Here is a 20532-nt window from a genome sequence, read left to right on the forward strand (position 1 = left end):
TAACCAAACTATGGAAGAAACCCAAGTGTCCATCAGTAGATGAATGAATAAGGAAGATATGGTATATATATATACACAATGGAAATTACTTAGCCATAAAAAAAAAAGAATGAAATCCTGCCATTTGGGACAAAATGGATGGATCCAGAGGATATAATGCTAAGTGAAATAAGTCAATTAGAGAAAAACAAATGCTATATGATTTCACTCATACGTGGAATTTAAGACACAAAAGAAATGAACAAAGGAAAAAAGAGGCACACCAACAGACTCTTAACCATAAAGGAACAAACTAATGATTACCAGAATTGGGGGGGGGGTGGCTGAAATGGGTGAAGGGGATTAAGAGTACACTTATCATAATGAGCACTGAGTAAAGTACAGAATTGTTGAATCACTGTATTGTACACCTGAAACTAATATAACACTGTACGTTAAGTATACTGGAAATTAAATTAAAAGCTTTGCCATTCTTTAAAACATATCAGCACAAAGTCCATTTTAAAAGCCTTATAACAAGAAAATCAAGACTTTTTATAAATATACTTTGTTTTTGATTGAAAACAGTATTAACTCCATTTGAACAACTGCTTTATTTTTTTTCAACTGCTTTATTTAGAAGACTGCTCAGAATTACTCTTATGCCATCAAATCTACCTTTATCCTCCCTTTTAAAATAAATATGAAGCTATTAGGGCTCTGAGAGTTTAAAATCACATAGAATTAAGCATTAAATGTGGTATTCAAAGTCTGTATGGTAAAGTAAGTGAATTTTAAAGTCATAATGTGATTTCAGAAATGCTAATAAATGCTTGGCAGAATACATGTCTTCCTATTCCATAGGTCATTCAGATTCAAACAGTCTTAGCTGAGCCACTGCTAGGCACTAGATATTGGGCTAAGCACTTTCATTTAGATTACTGAATTTATATCCAATTCCAGAATGACATGATCTTTCAAGATGGCTGGGGTAACAGAGTGAGAAAAATCACTAAAAGAAATCTTCCATCCACCACAGGTTATTCTATGCCCTAGAAGGCTTAGAGAAGAAGTACAAACAGTATTTGCTAATCTATGGTACATCCAGCCTCAGAAAAAGGATACACAATCTAGAAACCATCTAAAAACTGAGCTGGAAATTCAGGATATTCAGGAAAGTAGGATATTTAACCTAAACATTTAGAGCCTTAAAATTGACAATGAGGAAAAGAACACAAGTCTCTAAACTGTATCCTGCTTCCTTCCCATAGTGACCAACAAGAAAAACTTGGAGCCTGTAGAGAAGTGTCCAAAGTTGGACTTAGCTCTGTAACAAGATTTATGTACAATAACCAATTTAGTATACTTTAGGCAAAATTAAGTACCAAAGAGTTGTATTGCTCTTTTCCCAAGAAAATATGTAGCAACTGATGCTGAACATGCACCGTCACATTACCTAAAGAGTAACATAAGAGGAGACAAGACACAGGCAATAAAAACAGGACAGGATAGAGGGGAAAAAACAAACTGTTCGACACAGGGTGCTATTTTTAATAATTTTATACTCCCTGTAATTTCTATTACTGCATTTCAACTACCAAGACTGCCTCAATCCTTCTTCCCCAAGCAACTGCTGCAAGAAAAAGGGCACGTCCTAAGCTCCACGGTTCTCCTTCCTTCCCCCACAAGCGGTAGCCTGTTCCACGTCACACACACAACTCCTCTCCAACACGAGCAACAGCTACACATACTCAACACCACAAGAAGCCCAGAAACTTGCCTCCCAGCCTTCCAACAAACCACTCGTTACTAACATCACTTATAGACCCAGCCACCCCTCAGTGCATCTTATTTGTCCCCATATCTGGAAACCCCCAATGCAGTTTAACTTGCTCAGTTCTCTGAAACTTCCCGCAAACGCATTCTCCTCCACGATGGAAATGGCATGCCCTCCCACTTGTACCAACCACGCTGCTCACAGAACAGAAGGGGCAGAATGTAAGTGTAGATGGACTGATGAGTTAAATACATTAGAAAAAAAAATAGTGAAGCAAGTATACCAATGTCTCCAACTAGGGTTTGAGAGCTGGATGTGGCCCAGAGATGTTTTGTTTCGTCCAGCAGGTGTTTTAAGCCAATGTTTAAAAGTAAGAAAAGAAAGAGGAAAATCCAGACTTCAGCCTTCTTTTGAGAAATGTAAAGATCTGGCAACCCTAAGCCCAGGTCCCTGCAAAGTGACAAGCGCTGGCGCTGAGTAGCAGCTGTCCCCTAGTTCAAATAATCCCCCACTTTACTGTCCACCTGGCCTGCTTCACTGGTGGTTCAGTGGGCATCTGGGGGACATCTGACTTTGCTACTCCTGAACTACAGAACACTAAAGGATCTATTAGACAGTAAAGCATAGTCAATAAAGATCTTCAGTGATATATTTAAGAGTGATCTTTTGTGAGAGCACTGGACAAAGTGTCTTCTCCTCATTCAGTTTTGGCCCAATGAGTTTCTTAAAGGACTCCAAATAATTTATTGTGGTCTTTAAGAAGACCCTAATAACGAAGAAGAACCTGTAAACAGTGACTGAAAGACTATTAAAGATAAAGGCCGTTTGGAACAGAATGCCTGAACTAAACTAAAAGATCAAAATCTGTGGGGTAGTCAGTTAATAGAGGTTAAAAAATCCCATACATGTTTATGTTACAAAGAATTTATGACATGTACAGAATAAGACAAGAGCAGTTCTCTACAAGAGTGATATGTTTAAATAAACAGTATTTCTTATTTAGATAGCACTTTAAATATTTCCAACATTAAAAATCTATTTTTCCTCTGACGTTGACAAAACACCTGTGCTATAAATATAAAGTTGGCTAAGCAGATCTTGTTTTCCCCTCACAGATAGCAAAGCATAAAAAAGCCAAGGGCCTCTCTACTAAGGTCACCCAGCTAGTTAATATGGCAAAAACAGGATCAGAATCCAGCTGTGTTAACTCATAATCCTGTGCTCCTTCCACTACAATACATTGTTGCTGCCTCTTATCCACCGGATATCCCACAAAGGCGAGAAAAGCTATTCCAGGGATTACAGAGAAATGTGGTTCCACAAGAGACTGGAAGAATCCATTCAATGACTCTGCACCAAAGTCTCCAAAATTCCTTCCAATTTCAAGGATGGAACTGGCCCTTCTACTCACTTTCAAATCCCCAGAGTCTTTCAATTCCATAGACACTGTTTGGTACTACATTTGTGTGTCATATGTATGTCTTGTCCTCCCAATTGTTTTGAAAGCTCCAGGAGAGAATAACTATCATGCCCCTTTGTATGTCCAATGTAAATGCTCAAATACTTTCTTTACATAAAAACTTAACAAAAAACTGCACCTCTTGTTCTAAGAAACAAAGAGCTAGAAGTAACCTTAAGTGATTTTCAGAAATAATGACAAGAACATCTAAATTATAATATGAAGGAAACAAAAGTAAGAGGAAAAGGTGGCTAGTTTTATGTTTTATAAGCCTCTAAGAATTAAGCCCTCTTTTTATCACTGCCAAAAAAAAAATTTTAAGGGAAATGTAACCCTGGTGTGTTAACATTTTGCAAGATTTTACATACAATATTTAAAACTTTATTTACTTAAAATACAAATAAACATATAATATATGCATAAGTCTAAATAGACATATATAGACATCTGAATTTGCTACCACTGAATACCAAAAAAACCTCAGTTGTTTAGGAGTCATCTTTTGTGACAGCCCAGAGCCTAGAGCTGGATGAAGCGTCTTCTTCCAGGTCACTTTTAGCTGGACGTTTTTCTTACAAGGGTCCAAATAATTTGTTATAATATACATATTTAATACCTATAATACTCATGGCAAATAAAGGCTTCAAGAGGTAGGACATTTTAAATCTCTACTTAGAATGGAAATAAGAGAGCAGCCAAAAGAAAAATCTAGAGAATTACAGCCCATTAATTTGAATTATAACAAGAGCAACATTTTATCCCTGCACAATGACAGTGCCTGGAGATATCCCAGTTATTTGGTGGAACTCAAGTTTACACATCAACCAACTTCTTCAGAACATTGGTTTTTCCATGCCAAGTACGATCCAAGGGCTCCCCAAGATGATTTAATGCTAACTCTGAGGCAGTACATCACATACTGAATCATATTACTTATAGGATCATATGCTAGGAATTTTTCCATTTGCAAAGGACAATTCTAATCCTTAGTTTTAAAACCTATGGAAAAATAAGCACTCTAATGTAGTGCTGGAGGGAATGGAAACTGGTAACTAAGGAACTGGTAATTTGGTAATATATACCCAAACTAAATAAACTAAATAAACACATAAATCTTTTGACCTAAAAATTCCACTTCTAGGAATCTGTCCAACAGATAAACTCACAAATGTGTGAAATGCCATGCTACTAAGTAATTTACTGTAGCACTATTTACAAAAGCAAATTTTTGGAAACAACTTAGATCATCTGGGGACTGGTTAAATAAATTGTGGTATGTCCACACAATGGAATACCATGCAGCCCTAAAAAGAGAGAGAGAGAAGGAGAGAGAGAGAAGAAAGCTCTCTTTGTACTGATAATGAAAAAATCTCCCAAGTTAGAGTAACTGGAAAGAAGCAAAGAGCAGAACTGCATCTTCTGCAATGTGTAAAAAGAGATGTGGGGGTGGGGTTAATACATGTGTATACAGAGTTACACATAAACATCTCTAGAAGGACCCCCAAAAGCATTACATGCCTCTAGGAAGTGAGATTATGTGTGTAAACAACAGAATGAAAGATTTTTCACTCTATAATTTTTCAGTTCTGAACCATGTGAATATATTGCCTGGTTAAAACATTAAATTTCACCAACGTATTAACTTGTATAAAAAAAGCCATAGGGGCACCTGGCTGGCTCAGTCAATAGAGCATGTGACTCTTGGTCTTGGGGTCATGAGTTTAAACCCCACACTGGATGTAGAGATTACTTAAAAATAAAAAAATTAAAAAAGCCATAGTATGTTATGATTTATAATTTGAGAACATTATATTGTAATTAAACACTACAGTTTAAGTAACAACTTCTGCTACTCTTTCCATCAAAACACCCACCAGTCCATCCCTAAAAGTATTATATAGTCACAGAATATAAAGCCAGAAGGAGCCTTGAAAAATCTTCAAAAAAAGAAAACTGGGGCCCAAAAAGGTTAAATAACTTCACCAAAGGACAATCTGTAGGTGGCAAAGTATGGCCTACAACCTGACCTACATTCCAAAGTATTCTCATACATTTCCGCCACCCCAAACAGATTCATTAGCACAAGGAGCCAACCACTGTCAACCAAGATCCCAGTTGCATCTGGAGGATAACAGGAATGACAGGGCTATGTAAGCTGACCTCCTATCTCTGTGGGATACTTTCTAATGCTCAGAGAGGAACCAGAAGGGGTCCTGCTTTTCATGAGTTATGTTTCAGCAAAGTGCCATGGAGTAAAGCCATAGGATAAAGATGGGGAGGGAGGGAGCTTTCCTACAAACTCAATTACACTAGAAAATGTGAGAAAAGTGTTAAGCAACTGCACAATCAGGTAATTAGAATTCACTTTTATATTAAAACAAATACCAATCTACATATGGCACCGGATGTAAAACGTACATGAATGTTTAAGGTAAACAAGATACTTTCAAAGAAATTCCATGCTGCTGCTGATTGATTCTGATCCCACAAATGTGTGTGCTAGAAATACACACATTCATTCTCTTAAACTCGAAAGAGGCAGGAAGGCTTGAGAACTACTACACCAGAGGAATTAAAGTAGCCTTCTCAATGGCAGTGGAAAAGGCAAAGGATTAGGGCTAGACAGACCTGGCTATGCAGCCTGGTTCTTGCCACTGTGTGACCTTGAGCTCAGAGCCTCAGTTTCTTCATTTGTAAAATGTGGTCAATATTACTTACTATGTAGTTTTACTAGAAGGATGGGAGATAATATATGTTAAGCAACCTGCCTGGACTCTAGGAGGAGTACAATAAATGATGGTTACTGTTACAGCCACCACAAACCCATCAGAATCTCTGTCTAACCATTTATCTGGATTCAATTTATGAGAACAAAATAAGGTGGGCAATGGATATTATAAGCCCTCACAACCAGTCCCCGGGGGGGGGGGGGGGAAGCCAGTAAGGTAAAATTACCTAAATGAAGAGTATATTATACTCACATATTTCATTTCAAACTTCTTAGCCAACATTTCCACTTCTTGCCTCTCTTGATGCTCATCATTAAATGGGTCTTCTGTGTGAATGGGCTTCCTCTGATTCAAAGTAAAGAGGAAAAGAAATAGAAGTATTAATATTACTTCAACTGGAGTTTAATGTATCCTTAAATTTAATAATTACAGTCAAATTTTCCAAATATTAACAAATAAGTTAGAAGCATTAAAAATAACTAGAAAGAAATGTTGGTTTGTAGCAAAAATACTTGCAGTTTTAATGGATTCTTACACATTCTCAAGTTTTTCGTTGGTTAAGAACTCAACAAATCAAATTGTCTCCTCCTACAAAATGATCTATGGTCACCCCGTCCAAAATAAAAAGGCCAAAAATTCCCCAAGAAAATTAGGTAAAAATGAAAATCTCACTTATAACTCTAGTTTGAGATCTTCCCCCAAAAAATAACTGCTTTGGTCAGGAAATGCTTCTCAAAGGATTGCCAGGTTATTAATCGGCATCAACCCTGAATCATCTGCCCTGAGCTATCACAAGGGTATCTGTAGCTGCTACAGCCTTCTGCTGAGGCCCAGCATCAAAACCTCAATCTACATCACCTCCTTCTTGTCCATGAATATTCATTCAGGGAGTACATACTACTCTTAAAGCTAGAAAAGTGAAAGCTGCAAATAGATTACATTACCGTGGCTTCCGTCCAGCAGGGGAGAATGAAAGTTTATCATAATACATGGTTTTAAAAAACCACACACACAGCTAGGGTCCCACATTTACCATCTATTTACCAAAACAAACAAAAAGATAAATCACATCCTTTATTCAAGTTTACTACTTTAGCAGACACCTTTCATAAAAATAAGAGGTTTTCAATACAAAAAAGGGAAAACAAGGAGCTGCATATGAATAAAAATGCTACTTGTATCTAATTATGGACAACTGACTAGAAAGTTAATCTTTTAAAAAAGGAAGGTTAGATGTTTTTACTGAAGTAGCATTCTTCAAGTAATTAAAAATAAAGTATATTACAACTGAAAGACTGGATACAGATTCAGCTGAACCTGAAGAAAAAAATGCAGAAGGGACAAAGATCTGCACACTTGGGAAATGACACACTTCATCCTGGATATGAAGGCTGAGATACAATTAGTCTAAAAATATGACAGAAAAACATGAAAAGAATAAATACAAACAATTCACAGACCTAAGGCATTAGAATAAAGGAATACTCTTAAAGCTTAAAAAATTAATTTCAGAATCTATGTTTTAAATTATCTATTGAAATAAGTAATGTATTTACAGAATCCTTTATCCCAGAGTTACCAGTGGAATAAATATATATGACCTGAAAGGAATAAATAAACCAGCAGGAAGACACTGATAATGAAATAAATACTAGGCATGTTCAGGGGATAGCCTTAACTTAAGACTAAAGGACAGTGAGCAACCACCAAGCCTTGACATTATCAACTGTTGCTTCATGTCACTGTGAAGTCCAAATACAAAGTCTTATTACTGGTCTGCCTCATTTTATATGTGAAATATAAACACATGGACATGTATTTTTTTAATAAGAATCACCTTAAATGCCATTATATAACATTCTGTATAGACTTTATAGAGGACTCAAGAGTAAATCTCTTACTCTTGACAGTCTATAAAAATAGAGTTAAGAAAAGTGACTCACTTTTCTCTCATATTAAGAAATAAACCCCTACCCACAATCAAGGCTCTAAATGAGCTTCATGTTTTTCACGTGAAAAGATAATCTGCAAATCAGTAAATATCAAAATTACCAATTACCGATAGGCAATAACATTATAAAAATTTTGTCCTTTGATGTTAACTCATTAACACCATCTTCAGGATATCTTTCACAAGTTATCGAAAATATGCAGTATGACAAGCAATGGAATAGTACAGCATTCCCTAACAGTATAACTACATTGACACTATAATCACTTATTCTTCTTTTTATAGTAAATGCTCAATTAACCACATTCACAAGTGGATGTTCTGGTTAAGTGATTCTCTGGTTTACTATGAGTAAACAAAAATTACTTGCGTATCAATTATTGCCAGAACTTATTTCTAAACTGTGCTATTTCTCTTTAGTCAGAAATGGTGAACAAATTAATCTTTGAGGATAGAGACGATTGCAGTTCCTCAGTCATCATCCTGAACCACCTCACTCAGGGTTTAGTAGTCTACAGAGATAACAAGGTTAAAGGTTTAGCTACCTTGTGTCCTTACGACCTGACAAGAAGGGGTTTTGTTTTTCATATTTTGCCAACATATGCTCATTTAACTGTGCTTTTCCTCATTAAAAAAAAGTGTAAAAAAAATTCTGATTGCACTCAGTTAATCAGGGTTTTACTGTTCATTTCATATTTATGAAGGGGGATGATTTAAATGCACCCAATAGAGGTGGTATTCACATGCGACAGATTTATAACTATACCTATCAACTAAAATCTTACTCAGTGATAGATGGCTACTTCAAAATTTAGAATCTTTTTTCTTTTCATTTTATACCATCTCTTTCCCTCCCCTTTCTACTCAAACTGTTACATGATAAATTGCTCAGTTACAACAACTCAAAATTTAGACTATTTTGAAAATATTATAACATCCTTAAAAATAACTAGACTCTCCTTGAGGGGAAGAAAAACCAAATTTGGGAATCGCCACTCTGCAGATCAATTCTATTGGTCTCATTTTGCCTTTTGTTGGTTTCTACTACTAGGATTTCCTTTCATGGAAATATGACAACTTCATTTAGAGAAACGTTTTCTATAATTCCTTATGTAATAAATACGTTCATTGGGAGTAATCATTGGTAAATCTGGCAAAACTTGGTCACAAAGGTGCATTGTATAAACAATGGATTTTTTAAATTCAGAATACAACAAATGATATATGGCTGAATATACAAGAAAATTTGACCAATATACCTCTAAGTTGATAGTATAAACAGAAAAATTAAACTGAATTATTTATTTTTCTCCTATTACAGAAAACTAGTAGTTCTGATATCAGGTTAGCAAGGAAGGGTGTCAAAATTAACTTTTTTGTCATAATTAAAAGGTACATATCTATTATTAATTTATCATGGCATGAATATCATAGCATCAAGAGGATAACAGAAATCTCTGTATTTCTACTAAAACTCTCATTTTAGTTCATTTTGGCAGGACCCTCTAAATTTAAACTATACAATTTTAAGAAATTTTGTTTTACTAAGAATTGGTACTAAGAATTTACTAAGAATTGTTTTACTAAGAATTGGTATAGAAAGAAGTACTAATAAAATTACGTACAAGCACTTTGTGCATTAGCCTCCTCAATTGTAAAGTGGGGATAATGGTTCCTACCTCAAGGAGCTCTGCTGAACTAAATTTCATAAGCCATACCTTACTTAGAACTGTGTCTAGCATGCACATAGGAATAATTCAGTAAATGTTAGCTACCATAATGTACTTTTACCCAAATATGATGCTTTTCATCCGTAATTTATAAAGTAGGTTAGGGAGTAAAACTGCAAACTCACTTAGATTAGATCAAATACAATTTGAAAAATGCTCCAATCTAGTATTTTCAAAATGCTTTTAGAAAAAAAATAACATCACATTTATAAATAGTAGGGGCACTAACTTAGGTCTGAAGGACAAAATGTTTGTGGAAATGGCCAAAATGATCTCTACCCTTAAAATTCATTTTGCTTGCAAACATTTAGTAGTGATTTGACCACACAACAGCATTTGTAAATAATGATCAAAAGATTAATTGCCTTAAAATAAACAAAATCCAGTGACATTGTTTAATATGATATTTTTAAACCAAAGAATCATTGTTTTAACTATAAAGATAGTTGAGAATGAAAACAAAACAAATGACTTCTGGAATCCATTAGACCTGTGCTAAAGCAAAACGTACGAGCATAATCTCTAAACAACAGAAGAAACTGTTCTATTACTGTTACTCTATCATTTCCCCTTCTGGTTTACTTCTAAAGATCACCAAAACCTACAATAAAAATTACAATTACCAACAAACCTCTCCTATTACTGTTGTTCACCAGTTCCATCAAAGGCATACCTATATATTTTCAACAGTTCCTAAAAATTCAAAGCTGCTTTTCATCGTTCTCCAAACGATATTTATTTTGATATACACTCAAAATAAGAGCGTATGACGGTAGGCGCCAAATAAAACAGGAGACACCTTCCCATTCAATCACAGTAAAAACAAGCTCTAGAGAAAACAAAGCTAAGTAGGTGTAGCAATACCAAGGTGAGAAAGAAAATATGTAACCAAGTAACTAATCCGCTTCTTCATTCCTAGAGTGGAATCCTTAGTCTGAAAAATTTTAGATTACTTTCAAATACCCTTCGATTAAGAGAAATACCCCCACGCTCGCAAGCACATCTCGGCGCCAAGCATAACAAATAGTGATGAAGAGGAAGATGATATGGAGGGGTTACACTATCTCGCTGCTTCGGATGGGGGGCGTGTCCCCCAAGGTTTTCTCTTCCTTTCTACTGGAACGACTGCTGGAGCTCCACAAGGAAAACCCAACCACGTAACTTGCAGAGACCCCAGATTTTGCGTGGGGAGCAGAAAGGAGTAAATTCTGAGGTCTCGAAACGTGCAGAGGAAAACCGGCTCGGAGCGGCGTTTGGAGCGGGAGCACGAGGCGGGGCGGGGGGGGGGGGTCGGTGAAGCCGGGTGGGAGCCTTGGCCAACCCTAGGGAGCAGGGGAAAAGCAGCACCAACCACTCGTCCACCCGCTCGGCCCCTGCCCGCTCCAGCCCACCCTCCCAGGCGACCTGAGACGCGCAAAGCCGGCGTCGGAAGGTGCGAACCACTGGGAGAGGCGGACGCGTCCTGAGGCTCCCAGGGGCTGGGGGGTGAGGGAGAATCTTCTGTACCCGTTGTTCTCCGCACAGCAGCAGCTCCGGGTAACTGAACTCCACGCAGCTCTCGTCGGTGGGATCCTTGAGCACCAGCTCCAGGCGCACGGTCTCCCTCGGCGGCCTCTGCTGCGGCTCGGCCCGGGAAGCCGACTCTCGCGGCGGGGGCGGCTGCAAGTGCAGCTGAGAGAGCGGCGGCGGCGGCGGCGGCGGCGGCTCGGGCCGCGGGGGCTCCCGCTGCAGCGACATGGGCGGCTCGGCGCGGCTGACCTCGCGCTGGGGGAGCGGTTTCTCCCGCGGCGGGGGCTGTGCGTCCGACCGGGGGGTAGCCTCCCGCGGGGCGGGCTGCTCCACCCGGGCCGGTTCGCGGTACGGCTGCGGCTCCAGCCGGGGGGGCTCGCGAGGGTATTCGGGCTCGCGTTCGGCCCCCGGGTAGTCGGCCTCGCGCCGCCTCACCGGTGACAGGCTAATAAACGCTACTCTGCGTGGCTCCGCCATCCCTACTGTTCTGGCCCTCTGCCTTCGCTCGAGCCGGCGCTCGGTTCTACGCCGAGTTGTTTGCCTGCCCGCCCTTCCTTTTGCTTTCCGTCGCTCTTCTTCCCTCCACCACCCTCAGTCGTCTCTGCCGACGCCACCGTGAGTGCGGACCGTGCCCCCTTCCCCGCCACTATGTTCTGATGGGCTCCACCGCCATCGCCAGGGTCGCCGCAGCCGCCATGTTGGATCCCCCACATAAATAGAAGCAGGCCGCTGAGCGGGCGCATGCGCAGACAGGAGACGCTCGCGTCCACCGTCGTGGCTGCGGCTCAGTTTTCCTCTTTTCCTCCCAACAGTCTGGAGTCCAGACAGGTCAGCGGAAGTGACGTTGTGGCAGGGCCGGTTTCCTTGGAAACGAAGACGCCGTCTGCGCCCTTGCTAAAAGGGAGGGGTCTGGGGTTTCCCGAGCTTCCCATTTGCACCCGGAAGCCGGCGACGCATGTGGGGCTCAGCTAGGTGCGAGCGTCTGGATGTGCCTGGGGCTGACCTCGTCATGGCGCTGGGGCCCGCCGGGCACATACCTCCCGCGCTCGGCTCTAGAGAACTGGGGTAGTCAAGCAGGTTATTCGAGGCGGATACGGAGAAAGGGTGGAGGGACGCGAGGACCAGCCGCAGTGCCTGCCCGCCCAGCGCCCCGCAGCCCGAAGTACAGAGGGAAGAAAGGAAATGGCTAACTCCAGCCGGACTCGCCCTGCGGCTTCTCTCCGCAGGGCGCAGCACTGACTCCCACAGGCCTCCCTTTCCTAGACCGACTCCTGTTTTTCTCGCCCGGCCGCGGTGGGGAATGTGTGTGTCACGGTCGTAAAATACTCAATACCGTTTTGCAGTTGGGTGATTGAACGAGTAAATGAACAGTTCTGGGCTCGTCCATAAACTGTTGAAATTAACAGAAAACTTCTCAAGAGGATTTGGTGGTATTTTAGGGAACATACTCTATGAAAGTGGAATCTAACTGACCCATTTCGGGATGGAGTGGAACCTTGATTGGGAATGCCTTGTAGGCACGCCTGTGATTAATTGGAATTCAGATTTAAAAGGATGAGTTTATTGCCCATTTTAATGCATTAAATGGAACGCAAATTTGAGGGCCCGCTCTCTGAATCCTGAAGAGAATTCATACCTTCTGCTGCTAATTTCAGTAACCGGATAAACAGTGTTAACACCTATTGATGACTATTTGAGTCAGTATGAGGTCATAGACAAATTCCCAATTTTTTAACTGTTACTTTTACTAATTGTATGAAGATAGCGATGGAATGGATGTCTCCAAAGGTCCCTCCCAGCTCTAAATTGCTATCATTTTTCCTTGGCGCTCTGTTTTATCTCCATTATCTTTGCAGTTGCTCCCATTCTGATTCTGCACTAGTGGTCTCATTTCTAGATTATTTTAGTAGCACTTAAGTGACCTTTCTGTCCCCAGTCTCTTCCTGTCAGTCTTGCAATGGGACTATATTAATGCTTCTCAAACACGTTTTTGTTTTAAGATTTTATTTGGGAGGGAGAGAGAGAATCTGAAGCAGACTCTGCACTGGGGGTGGGGGGGGCTTGATCCCACAGCCCTGAGCTCATGACCTGAGTGGAAATCAAGAGTTGGACACTTAACTGACTGAGCCACCCAGGTGCCCCTAAAACACATTTTTATTACACCATTATTTGTCCTAGCTGCAACTTACCTACAAAGTAAATTCTATACTTCATATGGAATGCATAGTCAATATCATCCACAGTTTAGCTCAGACAGCAAACTGGTGGTCTGTGGGTCAGATCATTCTGCAGGTGTGTTACTCTTCCAAAGTTATCTTCTAACTTCTAAGGCATTGTTTTTCTGACGTTTGAACCACAACTCACAGCAAGAAATAGATTCTACACTGAAACCCAGTATACACACACATACGTGTCTGAAATACAAGTTTCACAAAATGTATTGTGTGAAATAAAGGAAGAACAACAAACTTAATACAATGTAAATGTATTTTATAATACAATGTAGAAACCAATCTTAATATAAATAGTACAGAAGCAAATTAGTAACGGTTTTATTTAATACCATGGAAGTCTTTGCCTATTCATAGGCGTATTCCAGTTCAGAATGCATGAGGACAATGCTGCATATACATCTGGTCTACTATTGAGCCTGATCTTTAACTTTATTTTTAAAATGGATCAAATTGAAAATCCTACTTCGCATACATAGGCATTGTGAATAGTAACATGAATTCACTTTCTTCTTAGCAATAATTTCTTTAATCTTAGTCTAACATAGTGATAAATTTCATGTATGGCAATCATTTTTTCTGTGTAAATGAGGTACTAAACCACAATAATGTATTCTCTTCATAGAAGATCAACTTTAATTCAATTATTTAAGGTTTTGAAAACCAAATGACTCCTATAATTTTCATTTAATATTTTAAATTATCTTCTGTTTTTAGTAGTTTTCAATAATTTTTTTGTATCTCTATAGTTTCCCAATCATATTTGTTGTCCCATCACTTGCAATTCTATTTTAAATTGTATAAAGTTTTTTAATACATTATGTTATTATCCATTAATATAATGGATAACATTTTATCCATTATAAACTGTAAAAAGGTTTTTTATTGACTTAAATGCTGTTTTCTAATTGTGAATATATTTTTCTCCATACAGAAAATAATGCCTCTATAAAATTGTTTTGCTACACATATCTGGCATAAAAGTATTACACAACTCGCAGTATTAGTACTCTCATCAAGTTGGACTATGCCTGCATGGTAATCATTGATTCTTCTCAATGTTCTGTGGTAATTGAGTTGATATTATGTTATTGCCAGGAAGCATAGCTTTGAATTTATCAGCCTCTTTGCCGCCAAAAACACATGCACCGACATATTGGAGGAAGCAGTTTCTTTTTTTTTTTTTTTAAAGATTTTATTTATTTATTTATTTGAGACAGAGAATGAGAGGGAGGAGGGTCAGAGGGAGAAGCAGACTCCCTGCCAAGCAGGGAGCCCAAATGCAGGACTCGATCCAGGGACTCCAGGATCATGACCTGAGCCAAACGCAGTCGCTTAACCGACTGAGCCACCTAGGCGCCCCTTGGAGGAAGCAGTTTCTTAGCACCTAGTATGAACCATTTCTCTTCTGCCACAACTAAACACAAAGATTGTCTTTCTCATTAATGTTTGTGAAGCAACTGAGAAATTGTGCCAATAACTTTATGCCCTTTTCCTTATGAACATATTTTAAGGATTTATATGCTATATTTTCAAATGTCCTTTAATTTTGAAGATATTAATCTTTCCTTTGCCAGAAATGCATTATCTTTTTCTTCTTTGAATGAAATGTAAAGTCTGTTTTCTGATTATTAGAGGAACATTTTTTTTCCCAGTATTTTCACTGCACTTCCAAATCTAGCAGCTACAACTGAACACAGCTCCTGTAATTTTAACTTTATTCTTTTCCTTCTAATAAGCAACTTCTTTGAGAACAATTTACACTGATTTGATTAATAAATGGTACACACACACATACATGTATAGCGCACACATACACCATCTGTGATGACACACCTTTCCCCAAAAACATACTTTAAGTTCTTCATTGGAACTCAATTGAAAAGTCTGGATTTCCTATCAGCAAATAAAATTCCCCTGTACATCATTTCATAAATCACAGGTAGTTGTGATAAATAAAATTAGACTGTACAATGTTATCTGTCCAACAAATTAACCCAGGAATTCCAGTGAGGTATCTGCTCACATATCAGCTGTCTCCTGGACTCTAGCCTTGAATAAGGATTAGTGAGGTGCCCTAATACTTTCAATCCAATTAAATTCTATTGTAGTCTGTTTCTTTTTTTTTTTTTAAGATTTTATTTATTTATTCATGAGAGACAGAGAGAGAGAGAGAGGCAGAGGGAGAAGCAGGCTCCCAAGGAGCAGGAAGCCCGATGCGAGACTCGATCCCAGGACCCTGAGATCATGACCTGAGCCGAAGGCAGACGCTTAACCATCTGAGCCACCCAGGCGCCCCTATTTCATTTTTTTTAAATGCTGCTTTGACCTTTAAAATTGATTTCATAGTCTTCTAACTGGTTGCAATCACCAGTTTGAAATGGATAGCCACCTTAGAAGTTAGAGACTGAATGGATGAGGAAAACTTAATTTTGTTGCTTTGGGGATTTTTTAGAGGTAGAGCACGTCTACCTATGCATTTCCTTGTTCAGTAGTAAGGGACTTTGAGTAGGATGCAAAGAGGTCGAAGTCAATTCCTCTTGAATGCAAAGTCAGAATACCTTTGTCTAAGATCTTAGATTATCTAAGATATCTAAGATATACACATTATCTAACTGTAATGCTATAAGATCATGCATTTTGTTTTTGTTGGATAAAATACACAACATGGGGTGCCTGGGTGGCTCAGATGGTTAAGCGTCTGCGTTCAGCTCAGGTCATGATCCCAGGGTCCTGGAATCGAGCCCCGCATCGGGCTCCCTGTTTGGTGGGGAGTCTGCTTCTCCCTCTCCCTCTACTGTTCCCCCTGCTTGTGCTTTCTTGCTCTCTCTGTCAAATAAATAAATAAAATCTTTTTAAAATACACAACAAATATAAAATATCCTGTGAGATCAAGCTATTCATACCGTTTTCATGAAAAATTACTATCTACAACATCTTCAGCACAGCAATTTGATAATTTTACCAGCTCTCAAATCTCGTATTGAAGATTAATGTTCAGTCCAGCGTGTGGTAATCTTGCACCTGTGGAGACGTATAGAGAAAAGGGACAAACCAAACCCACTGTTTAGTGCTTCTCCTTTAGCGTTACATCTTACAGGTAGAGCAGCAGGGTTGTCCCCAAATTCCATGAATATGGTAAGATGGTTGCCTTTTAGAGTTGAACAATAGGAGAAAGCTTAATTGGCAATAGCATTGACAATCAACATAAAAAAGTAGAACAGACCACAGTTCAATGTCATGTTAATCCTTCTTATGTTAGACACATTTGAGTCAAGAGCAGAATGTTTTGGGACGATCCAAAAAGGAAGAATATAAAAGAGAAAGAAAAGCAAGGGCCAAGTCTGTGAAGGGAGCAAACTTGGTGAGTTAGAAGAAAGGTCAGAGTGACTAGGTGGAGAGAGAGATAGAAGAGGCAAATCTGAGAGGGAGACAGGAGTCAGCTTACACGGAATGGTGTAAGGAGTTGGGATTTTATCATAATTGAAACCAGAGCCATTGGAAAATTTTAAGTAGAAGAGTAACATGATCTTAGAAGAAAAGCATTTCAAGAAAGTGGCTTGTCAACTATCCGTTGACAAGTCTAGTAAGATGAGGACAGGGAGCTGATTCCTGCACTTGGCAAAATGGAGATTGTTGGTAACCTTGAGTTTGGTTTGGTTTTCAATTCAGGCAAAGAAGGTTGAACTAATCATACTTGGTTTGTGGCACATTATCATCATTGATGACCCATCTCAATCTCTCTCTCTCCTGCCCCTCTCTGAAATTTCACCTTATCATCGTTCCTTATCTCCAATGACAGAAATTATAAAGTTTAACTTTTTGTTTCTATGTGACTTTGTAAATATGTGGTTTTACATGTATATATTTTTCATAATAAATTTAGGGACACCTGGGTGGCTCAGATGGTTAAGCATCTGCCTTCGGCTCAGGTCATGATCCCGGGGTCCTGGGATTGAGCCCCATGTCTGGCTCCTGGCTCAGCGGGGAGCCTGCTTCTCCCTCTGCCCCTCCCACTGCTCATGCTCTCTCTCTCTCTCTGTGTGTCTCAAATGAATAAATAAAATCTTTAAAAAAAAGTAAATTTATTATAAATCTCATTCTGTTTCTTTTTCACTTGACACCATATTTTTAAGATCCACCCATGTTGCTTTGTGTAATAATATACCAGTTTATAACTTTTTAAAAAAGATTTATTTATTTGAGAGAGAGCGAGCAGGGGAGGAGGGCAGAGGGAGAGGGAGAGAGAGAGAATTTCAAGCAGACTCCCTATTGAGCACAGAGCCCAACTCGCGGGGTTCCATCTCCTGTCCTTGAGATCATGACCTGAGCCAAAATCAAGAGTCAGCCACTCAACCGACTGAGCCACCCAGGCACCCCACCAGTTTACAACTTTTGAGTAATCTACAGTAGCACATTTTGCCTATTCTCTTAGTGATGAGCACTCAAATTACTTCCTGCTTCCCACCACCACCACCACAGTGCAACTATGAACACACTCATATGCCCTTTTGGATCTGTGTGAAAATGTTTTGGGGACATATGCTCAGGTGAGAACCACTGAGTCCTAGGACACACATAACACACATACACATTAAGAGACTGCTCTCTAGAATGGTTGCATGAGTGCATGAGAGTTCCTATATCCCTTCAGCCCTCCGCTCCACCACCACCATCAAATCCAGTTTAATTTCTGCCAGTCATTATTATTCTAATTTGCATTCCTCTCATGACTAAGGGAGTTGAGCATCGCTCCATATACCTGTTAGTTTTTAAAGTTTCCTCTTCTATAATCATTTTCCACTTTTCCACTTGTGCATTTTCCGTTTCCTGTCTCTCTCTTGTTGAATATACAATAATTTCAAATCAGTGAGGAAAGAATGGGTTATGCAATAAATAGTTTAAGACAACTGAGTAGCCATCCTCACAAGAATAAAATTGTATCTCACACCTTGCGAAAGGATACATTTCTAGCGAATCAAAGCTTTAAATGTAAAAAATGAAATCCTAAACACTTTTGAAGAAATCAGCTGAGATTGAAAAAAATAATCTCACACTAGGGAAAGCCTTTCCAAGTACGACTGATAATTTCAACTATTTAAAATAAATCGCTGCAGGAAAGAAAAACAGCACTAGTCAAAAACAAATGACAAAATGGAAACAATTTTGCAACATATTTCACAAAGGGTGAATTTCCCTAATCTATAAAAAACTCCTACAGATCAAGGGGAAACAACAATAATAACCTAATAGAAAAAGTGGAGAAAGATATGAACATGAACAGTTAGCTCACAGGAAAGGAAATTGAAACAACTCTTCAGCAAATGTAATGTGCTCAACCTGACTCAACTGCTGAATCAAAGAATATGTGCATTTTGGATTTGATAAATTGCCCTCCAAAGGAAGTATCAGTATATATTCCACTAGCAATGTATGAGGGTTTCTTTTTGTTTCTTTTTTTTTTTTTTTAAGATTTTATTTATTTATTTGAGAGAGAGACAGCACAAGCATAAGTGGATGAGGGAGGGAGAGGGAGAAGGAGCAGAGGAAGAAGCAGAATCCCTACTGAGCAGGAAGCCGGACTGGGGCTTGATCCTGGGACTCCAGGATCATGATCTGAGCTGCAGCGTTTAAGCAACTGAGCCACCCAGGTACTCCCCATATGAGGATTCCTATTTCCCAGTACCCTTAGCAACATATTATGCTATCAAACTTTTTGCTCTTTGTTTGCCAAGCTGATGTATTTATTTGATTTTGGCATACATTTCACTTATGATGAGTTAAGCCATACAATGGAATTCTTTTAAAGATCTAAGATCTAAGATCTACTAAGATCTACTCTTTTTTTTTTTTAAGATTTTATTTATTTATTTGAGACAGAGAGAATGAGAGAGAGAGAGCATGAGAGGGAGGAAGGTCAGAGGGAGAAGCAGACTCCCCGCTGAGCAGGGAGCCCGACGTGGGACTCGATCCCGGGACTCCAGGATCATGACCTGAGCTGAAGGCAGTCGCTTAACCATCTGAGCCACCCAGGCGCCCCAAACTTTTTGCTCTTTGTTTGCCAAGCTGATGTATTTATTTGATTTTGGCATACATTTCACTTATGATGAGTTAAGCCATACAATGGAATTCTTTTAAAGATCTAAGATCTAAGATCTACTAAGATCTACTCTTAAGTGAGAAAAGCAATATGCAGAACAATCTTTAGTATACTACCATTTGTGTAAAAAGAGGAAGAACATTGTGTTAAAAAGGGAGAAATAATGTATTATTTATACATACATAAAATATCTCTGGATGTATAGTCACAAAACTAAAAAGCAATCCGAGGAGAGACACTGTATGGACAGTTTTAGAAAGAAAAGAGGTTTACAGCAGCTGGAGACAGTCCGGCTGTGCTTGTGTTGATTTAAAGCCACCTGTGGTAACTAAACATTTGCATCTATTTTTTTTTTAAAGATTTTTTTTTAATTTATTTATTTGAGAGAGACAATGAGATAGAGAGAGCATGAGAGTGGGGGAGGATCAGAGGGAGCCCGATGAGCTGAGCAGGGAGCTGAGCAGGGAGCTGAGCAGGGAGCCCGATGCGGGACTCGATCCCGGGACTCCAGGATCATGACCTGAGCCGAAGGCAGTCGCTTAACCAACTGAGCCACCCAGGCGCCCTGCATCTATTTTTTAAATAAGAAATTCTTAACATACAGAAAAATGCATACAACTGGGTGAACTTTTTGTATATAGCCCTTTGCCCTAGTACTCACTGAAGATGCAATAAGATCTCCTTCACCCCAGAAAGGTACTTCATGTCCCTTGCCATTCAGTATCCTCCAGAAGTAACTCCCATTCTGATTTCTATCCACCATAGATTACCTTTGTCTGTTTCTTTTTTTTTTTAAGATTTTATTCATTCAGGAGCGCCTGGGTGGCTCAGTCGTTAAGCGTCTGCCTTCGGCTCAGGTCATGATCCCAGGGTCCTGGGATCGAGCCCCACATCAGGCTCTCTGCTCAGTGGGAAGTCTGCTTCTCCCTCTCCCACTCCCCCTGCTTGTGTTCCCTCTCTCGCTGTGTCTCTCTCTGTCAAATAAATAAATAAAATCTTTAAAAAAAAAAAAAGATTTTATTCATTCATTTGAGACCCAGAGATACAGAGAGAGCGCATGAGCAGGG

The 20532-nt window shown here is 39.3% G+C and overlaps 1 protein-coding gene across 1 annotated transcript in view; it reads right to left on the reverse strand.

Moving 5' to 3' along the window:
• Positions 1 to 11855, reverse strand: part of UBN2 (ubinuclein 2) — a 75287-nt gene extending 63432 nt beyond the window's left edge. The window contains exons 1-2 of the mRNA XM_045864202.3: positions 11132 to 11855; positions 6197 to 6289 (exon numbers count right to left, since the gene is read on the reverse strand). Of these exons, the coding sequence (XP_045720158.1) occupies positions 6197 to 6289; positions 11132 to 11611 (573 nt within the window). The 5' untranslated portion in view covers positions 11612 to 11855. The remainder of the gene's footprint in view (positions 1 to 6196; positions 6290 to 11131) is intronic.
• Between the last annotated feature and the right edge of the window lie 8677 nt (positions 11856 to 20532).

This window comes from Mirounga angustirostris, unplaced genomic scaffold, assembly GCF_029215605.1.
Source record: "Mirounga angustirostris isolate CCGP_5_RB_7025 unplaced genomic scaffold, mMirAng1.0.hap1 SCAF_12, whole genome shotgun sequence".
Classification (NCBI taxonomy): domain Eukaryota; kingdom Metazoa; phylum Chordata; class Mammalia; order Carnivora; family Phocidae; genus Mirounga; species Mirounga angustirostris.